General features: G+C 35.3%; 1 protein-coding gene across 1 annotated transcript; it reads left to right on the top strand.

Moving 5' to 3' along the window:
- The first annotated feature begins 1692 nt into the window (after positions 1-1692).
- Positions 1693-8830, top strand: LOC128240070 (uncharacterized). Its single transcript, XM_052956558.1, has 3 exons — positions 1693-1999; positions 3209-3262; positions 8678-8830. Exons 1-3 carry the CDS (start codon positions 1757-1759, stop codon positions 8762-8764), a joined length of 384 nt encoding a protein of 127 aa, XP_052812518.1. The 5' UTR covers positions 1693-1756; the 3' UTR covers positions 8765-8830.
- Positions 8831-9208: the final 378 nt, after the last annotated feature.

Raw genomic sequence — 9208 nt, 5'->3', positions numbered from 1 at the left:
ATGCCGCTTACAAAGCCCCGCCTTCGGTCTTTTACCAAAGTTTGATTGAGAGTTTAGTTTCTTAAAACACTTCGACAAAACTTTTTACAGAACGGCCGTCTGACGGAGTACTGTCAAAACATTATTCTGGAAACAGGTTTGTCGAAGTGTTTGATGAAACTTATCACCTTATCAAACTCCGGTATTAAAACGAAGGCGGGGCTCTTTAAGAGGCATGGACTGCCCTTTTTCATTTAAAATGGTGAAGTAAAAGAAAAGTTATCTTTGTTTTAAGTCTTCATTTGAAGCATATTGTTGCCTTCTGATGTATCATATATCACGTTATTTGTTACGTGGTATATACACACTTATTCAGACGTTCTAAAGTTACAAATTAACCCTGACATCAACTGAGAACTCTCAACTTAAGACTATTTTATAGTTGTCAAGATTGTTTTTGCTCTGATATTTTCATCATAAACAGTAGGACATATAAATGAAAATAAATTACGTTAGATACAATTTCAAAAGGGGTCTAAACCGCTTGACCCCGATTTGGGCATGGATCCCTCGTAAACCAATCCTCAACCATTTCTCCGGATTGACAATTATCTGCTATCATCCCTGTGTATTGCTCTTAGGCTTTTTTCGAATCTATTTTTTTTCGGAAATAATTTCCACCGGTAAAGGAAACGTGTTAGCAGTTAAACCTTTTGTGATTGGTCATTTAATGGCGTCATAATTTTGCTTTAAAAATTTGCATTCATATATTTAACCCAATACTTATGGAAGTATGTGAGGTTCTTTGTCAGGCCTAAGCATTGTGCATTTTAGCAGGGTCTTCGTCTCATTTTCCAATTGGGCATGTCCCTGTAGTTTCGATTTAAAATTTTATTATTGCTTGCTTGCATGTCTCAGTCCACAACTTGAACAACGTTCACAGGTTGTCTCTGAGTAATGGTATTCCATGTTCGGCTGGTGTAGGGGATCCGTAAATCGCCAGTTGCTCATTATCGTCGGTGGGAAGGCACAATTGCGAACTTATTTATATCCACTTTAAGTCCATATAGATGTTGAAGGTATCCGATCGCTTTGCTGTGTTCACTTGACGTACGGAGATACTACCCGGATTTTCCACAAATATTGTGCCGTGACTTTTCCCTTTTAAACTGTATTTGGCATCAATGGGGATTTAGCTAGCGAGTCAAAAACCAAGTCCTTTTTACGATTTTATTTTGTTGTTCTATCCTTAACAAACACCTGACAAATAGTAGGTGTTTATGTCAAATAATAATAACGAATTACATGTTACAAGAGGCCTGATGTTTTACTCATGTTTCTTTAACAATGAAGCTAAGCTCCATTGAGGGCAAAAACTAATGAAAAAAAATAATCCTGTTAACACCCAGGCCACGTTTTAAGACTAAATATTGACTCTTACTTTTTTACCCTATATTTATTTATATCAATAGATCACAAGCACAACAGCAATACGTATTCAGCCATTAGAATTACAAACATTAGTTAAACCATAACTACGATTTTACCACACCAAGGACGCAACAGTTCGCGTAGAACGAGCATTGATTGATTGGAAATGTTACTATGCATATAGGTGAATATTTTTGGTGGTTTAGTATTACGTTTTCATTACATAAGGGCACAATCTAACAATCTAATCTGCTTCTGTAGCAGTTTGTATTAATGTTCACAGTCGGGATTTAAACATAAAGGATTTGGGGCTATAAGGCTTTACTTAAAAAAACACACAGTAACAATGGTAAACAGACATGGCTGTCTGGCAGTGGCCATATGTCTCGGGCTATACCTCCATCTAGCGGACGGACAAATTTGTCGGGGAGTGTTTCCTCCAGGAAGCCGGATTTCTGGACTTCTTGGGCTTGGCGCGTGGATTCCAATCCCTACAGATGACTTTACTGCCGTCCGGTCAGCACGATTTGCGGTCCGTGCAATAACTGGTCGTTCTCTGCCGGTGGATATATTCGATGCTGCGAGGAGGGTAAATTAACTTTTGCATCTTCTGTAAATTTTATGATTTAAGAACAAAACCTACATTTTCAGCCAATAAAATAGCAGATATCCAATCAATAAGTGGTAGTCTTAATCAGTAAGAATTCATCGCGTTTATTAAAAAAATCACCTTATACCAGTCTTCTGATACACACTAACTGAGACTGATTTTGCGTTGAGATTGTATTCTAAGTCAATAAGAAGGGCCTGTTCGTTGCGCTCATTCCGCCCATTCTTAATCATTGATATTGTACTTCCGGTCATCTAACTATTACTCTGGCACACTTTATTGTAAAGGCAATATATTGTGTTTTACCGTTAAACACCATGAATCTAAAAATAATAATTGACATTGCATAAGGATTTTAGTTCCTTTGATATTCAGTGTGTGTATATCACGTGATAAATTACGTCATAAATACTACGTCAGAAGGCAACATTTTGCTTCGAATGGAGACTTAAAACAAAGACTACTTTTCTTTTTCAACACCATTTTAAATGAAACACAGGACAGTCTATGACGCTCCGAGAGCCTCTCCTTCGTTTTATTACCGGAGTTTGACTAAGTGATTAGTTTCCTCAAACACTTCGGCAAACCTGTTGCCAAAATAATGTTTTGACAGTGCTCCATCAGGTGGCGGTTTTGTGAACATGTTTGTCGAAATGTTTTAAGAAACTAAAGTCTCAATCAAACTCTGGTAAAAGACCGAAGTTGGGCTCCGTAAGCGGCGTAAACTGCGCTATTGTTCATTTAAAGTGTTGTAGAAATAGTAAAGTTGTCATTGTTTAAAGTCTTTATTCGAACCAACAAATTGCCTTCCGACGAAGCATTTATGACTTAATTGATCACGTGGTATACACACACTGATATTGTTTACGTCAAAATTATCGACATATAGCGACATTTAAAATATCCAAACGTAGGAGTTATTTATGACGTGCACTTCTATTGTTTGACGTTTAATTCATTTCACGATTACTTATGTGGACAAGTTGATAAATCGATGATTTGATCTAAATAGATTTTAACTGAATAATTAAATCATAGGCGTGAGATTCATGAACCGAACGGCGGCGTTATGACGTTTACATTCGCTACTTTACACGGTTTATAAATCAAACGTTATACGTTCAACATTATGGTTAGACCAATTTGGTGAGCACTAAGTTTTTAATTCCTACTATCTATATTTTTCAGAACACCAGATACTACCGAGTGAAGTTCTGGAGTCCCAGCATATCACCTATCAGGGTAACGATTGTACTTTCGTTTTACTCGACTTATGTAACACATCTGACTCTTCTTAGTTAGTTTAGCTCGGTATTAAAGTGTATACAAATCATTCTCGAGTCCATTTCCTTCATAGAAACTAGCTGGGCTGGTATTCAATATTGTTCTTTATTGGATTTAAGAACGATGTAGCTAATCGGATCACTTGTTATACATAACTGACCAATAGAATAAATAAAATCAATGGTGTATGACCATAAGATTAACTAAAGTTGAATTAAATATCATCCTCCAGGCCCCAGTATGTCACACATATACTTGAGTCCATTCTCAATCTCAATTTAAACTCATTGTACATCAGAACCACATTTGTGTTAAATGTTTTACTCTTTTAAAAAAGCGTACCTTTCACGGATGTCGATACAATTATTTGGCCATTTTTTCATAAAAATAAATCTTGTGCAAACAAATAATCTAATTGATAAGTTTAATTTATTAAGTTTGTGCTCCAGGATAATTTTGTTTAGAATATTGAGCAATGATATTTATGAACATAATGCACAAGAGATTGTGCTTTTAAAGGAGTAAAATATTTTGAATAATAACATGCATCATGATGCTATGTGAAAAACATGGGTTAAGCTTGAAATTGAGAAATTACGTAAGTGACTATTTGTTATTTTGGGGTCAGTTCTTGATATTCAAATTCAATAATTTATAAGAGCCTCATCAATACAGATTGTAACAACAGTATAGTTTCCGCTTTATAATAAATTGCTTCTCATTGTATGAGTTATACCCCCTTTACATACACGGATTATTCTAACGAGTCCTTACGGATCGCCAATCGAAATCAATCGTAAGCATTCGTAAACAACTCGCTGGTATCCGGAAATAATTCGCAACAACTCGCAGGCACTATTAAGAAACCGTTAGGTACCAGACAAATGTTTTAGACAGGTAAAAAAAATCTTACCATTGTCCACAGATTGTGTTGTTTTTTTCGTAAATAACTCGTCACAAACCGTAAGTTTTGTACAACACTCGCAATAACACGTAACTATCCGTAAACTGCTCGCAAGAATCCGCAAATGAGATGTAACAAAAATTGTTTTACGATTTGTTACGGTAAGTTTACATTTTGTTTACGAACTAACTCGTAACTATTCGTACCAAAACGTTAACATATAATAACTAACACGTAAAAACTTCAATGAAAAAAAACACTCCATAATATACTTGTAATATGCTCGCAACAGTCCGTAAAAAGCTCTTAAAGCTGCACTCTCACAGATAAACCATTTTTACAACTTATTATTTTTTGTCTTGGAAAGAGCAAATTTTTGCGTAAATATCTGCAAACCAGTGATACAAGACTGCTGACAAAAAATCAGATCGTAGATTTTCATATTTACGTTCGAATATTAATGTTTTATGGCTTAAACCGTTACTAACGGTTTAAGAAAAATGCATAAAACATCAATTTTTTAACTTAAATATAAAAATCTGCGATCTGCTTTTTTGTCAGCAGTCTTATATAACTGGTTTCCATGGATTTTCGCAAAAATTGGCTCGTTCCAAGACAAAAAATAAAAAAGTTGTCAAAACGTGCAATCTATGAGAGTGCAGCTTTAAAATGCCCGTTAATTTCTCGTAGTTATCCGTTAAAACTCGTAACATATCGTGGAATTTGGCAATAAATACATCGTTAAAACTCGTATAAACATTCCGCAATAAACCGCAAATGCATGTAGCTCGTAATAACTTGTAACAATCCGTTATAAACCGCAAAAACGAATATCTCGTAATAACTCGTAACAATCCGTAATAAACCCGCAAATACATGTAGCTCGTAATAACTCGCAACAATCCGTAATAAACCGCAAATACATGTAGCTCGCAATAACTCGTAACATTCCGTAATAACCGCAAATAAATGAAGCTCGTAATAACTCGTTAAAATCCGTAATAACCGCAAATACATGTTACTCGTAAAAATCCGTAATAAAATGCATATACATGAAGCTCGTATTTACTCGTTAAAATTCGTAATAAACCACAAATACAGATAGCTCGTAATTACTCGAAAAAAATCCGTAATAAACCGCAAATACATGTAGCTCGTAATTACTCGAAAAAAATCCGTAATAAACCGCAAATACATGTAGCTCGTAATAACTCGTAACAATCCGTAATAAACCACAAATACAGGTAGCTCGTAATTACTCGAAAAAAATCCGTAATAAACCGCAAATACATGTAGCTCGTAATAACTCGTACAAATCCGTATTAAACCGCAAATACATGTAGCTCGTAATAACTCGTAAAAATCCGTATTAAACCGCAAATACATGTAGCTCGTAATAACTCGTAAAAATCCGTATTAAACCGCAAATACATGTAGCTCGTAATAACTCGTACAAATCCGTATTAAACCGCAAGTACATGTAGCTCGTAATAACTCGTAAAAATCCGTATTAAACCGCAAATACATGTAGCTCGTAATGACTCGTAACAATCCGTATTAAACCGCAAATACATGTAGCTCGCAATAACTCGTCACATTCCGTAATAACCGCAAATAAATGAAGCTCGTAATAACTCGTTAAAATCCGTAATAACCGCAAATACATGTTACTCGTAATAACTCGTAAAAATCCGTAATAAAATGCATATACATGAAGCTCGTATTTACTCGTTAAAATTCGTAATAAACCACAAATACAGATAGCTCGTAATTACTCGAAAAAAATCCGTAATAAACCGCAAATACATGTAGCTCGTAATTACTCAAAAAAATCCGTAATAAACCGCAAATACATGTAGCTCGTAATAACTCGTAACAATCCGTAATAAACCACAAATACAGGTAGCTCGTAATAACTCGAAAAAAATCCGTAAGAAACCGCAAATACATGTAGCTCGTAATAACTCGTACAAATCCGTATTAAACCGCAAATACATGTAGCTCGTAATAACTCGTAAAAATCCGTATTAAACCGCAAATACATGTAGCTCGTAATAACTCGTAAAAATCCGTATTAAACCGCAAATACATGTAGCTCGTAATAACTCGTACAAATCCGTATTAAACCGCAAATACATGTAGCTCGTAATAACTCGTAAAAATCCGTATTAAACCGCAAATACATGTAGCTCGTAATAACTCGTAAAAATCCGTATTAAACCGCAAATACATGTAGCTCGTAATGACTCGTAAAAATCCGTATTAAACCGCAAATACATGTAGCTCGTAATGACTCGTTAAAATTCGTAATAAACTGCAAATACATGTAGCTCGTAATGACTCGTTAAAATTCGTAATAAACTGCAAATACATGTAGCTCGTAATGACTCGTTAAAATTCGTAATAAACTGCAAATACATGAAGCTCGTAATGACTCGTTAAAATTCGTAATAAACTGCAAATACATGAAGCTCGTAATGACTCGTTAAAATTCGTAATAAACCGCAAATACATGTAGCTCGTAATGACTCGTTAAAATTCGTAATAAACTGCAAATACATGAAGCTCGTAATGACTCGTTAATAAGAATTGCTGATTGTTGTAGACAAACATGGCTTGGTGATGTAAATAATTCCTCACGTTGTGATACTTATAAATGCTTTAAGTCTTTATTGAATGTTGAAAGATACCTTAATATCAGTTTACCGTTTCCTGTACGAAAATCATTGGCAAGATTTAGAACATCTAGTCATAAACTTCATATTGAAATTGGTCGATTTTTTTGTATTGATAGAAATGATCGCTTTTGTACTTATTGTTTATTCGATAAAGACATACTTGTTATTGAAGATGAATATCATGTGTTTTTTAAGTGTTCAAGATTTAATGACATCCGGGAAAATTATTTGTTCTCTTGGTATCGTGGAAATACTGACATTTTTCATTTCTATAATATGATGACATCGGAAAATGTTACCCATATTAAATCCATTGCTCTTTACATTCATAAACTCATGTTAGCTATAGATAACACTTAACTTGTTAACCAAGAGACACAACTCTTATTTAGTTACATATATGCATTTTGTTATATTTGATTTGCATTGTAACATGTATTATGGGCTGGAGGCCTTTCATTGAAATAAACTTTCGTTCGTTCGTTCGTTAAAATCCGTAATAAACCGCAAATTCATGTAGCTCGTTATAACTCCTAACACAACTCTTAAAAGAAAAAGAGGCTAAATCCGTGAATTTGTGCAATCCGCAAGGACTCGTTAGAATAAATCCTTGTATGTGAAGGGAGTATAATAGGAGACTATATAGCAATAAAAGTACTATATATACCAGTTTAAAGGCCAATGGAGCGTGTCCGTTTTGGGGATCGCACCTCTAACCTTGAGCGACTGACACCTGTACCACTAGACCACCATCACCTTCAAAAAGATTTAATTATCAAAAATTGGCTGGGTCTCATTAATCAATGAAGACATCTTCGGTTGGAGCGGCCCACAGATAAATTATGCTACGATATTAAATTATAAATGTTGATACGTACTTTATATATTTTTATTATTATTTCATCGTTTATGCTCCAATAAGGGGAAAAGGCAATAGTTTAGACCTGTCACATAGCATTCATTAGCATACTTATTTGACATTGTGTATAAATAAGATCATACCTCTATTCAATTAAGATTGATGCAACAAATATTTGACGTCAGTAAATAAGGTCATACCTCTATTCAATTAAGATTGATGCAACAAATATTTGACGTCAGTTACGCCCAGCGTGCATTTAATACTCTCATGCGAAATTATTGGGTCGATTGTTCAGAATTTGGTATCCATCGTTGTTAATTTTCAAATATGCTCGGCTATGGAAGTTTATTGGATACACTTTTTATCTGCACTATTTCGAACATCATTTGGGACAACTGTTTCAGATGTACTCGTTTTTGTTTTTGTTATTTGTTGTTGTTTTTTGGGGGGTTGTTTGCGTGCGTGCGTGCGTGCGTGCGTGCGTGCGCGAGCGTGCGTGCGTGCGTGCGTGCGTGCGTGCGTGCGCGAGCGTGCGTGCGTGCGTGCGTGCGTGCGTGCGTGCGTGCGTGTGTGTTGATATTTGGACATATCATCAACTATTTCACGTTTAAAAGTAAACAGCGATGTCGTTAATCACGTTGTTCACATTAAGAAAGTTATGAACAATTTACCAAATGATTGCGTCTAAAATAACCATACAGTATGCATGCCCTTACCCTTGTGCGTTAGACGTTTTGAAGCTCTTGCTTGACCATCTGTGAAACTATATCAACTGTGTTGTATGTAGTAGTATGTTTTTAGACTATCTGCGCATGCGCGCAGGTATTCTAAAAACCGCAAACTCCAAAGAACTACTTCTTTTCATGTCGTTTTAACCCATTTTTTTGTTTTAATTCGCTCTATGTGTTAAGCTCGTGTTTGCGTTGCAGTTGCGCTGCCAGGCGATAGTTTGCTGGGCGTTCATGCTGCCTTTTCTTGAGGACACCTCTTTCAACCGATGTTCTCCCTTCATCTGAGTGACGTATTTCGGGGAAATGGAAGAACCGTGTAGCATATTACACTAAGACACCCGGTTGTTATTTGTGGATAAATTGGAAAACGAATAAATGAAATCTGCAACAAATACTATTACTTTATCTTAGAGTTTGTCCTTCTTTATTCGCAAATGGAATCATTTAAACTATGAAAAAATATAGTTTTCAATATTTCCACTCTCATGTACTTTTCTGCACAAAAAAGTTCATTTTGGCATTAATGCCCCCGACGAATAACCGGCGTATTAATTTCGGCGACCTACTTATGATGAGGTACACGCATGCGCATTTCTTGCTTCCTATCAAAGCAATAACAAATGCTTCGATGAAAAAAAACAAGTTAAAAAGCAATTAAGAACTTAATGCAAACAGTGTTATAACAGCTACATTTAACAAATCGAGAAAAGGTGAACAATACATTGTATA

The sequence above is a fragment of the Mya arenaria genome, chromosome 7, assembly GCF_026914265.1.
Source record: "Mya arenaria isolate MELC-2E11 chromosome 7, ASM2691426v1".
Taxonomy (NCBI): domain Eukaryota; kingdom Metazoa; phylum Mollusca; class Bivalvia; order Myida; family Myidae; genus Mya; species Mya arenaria.
The sequence above is the reverse complement of the archived record's forward strand: the minus strand, read 5'-3'. Positions and strand labels throughout refer to the sequence as shown.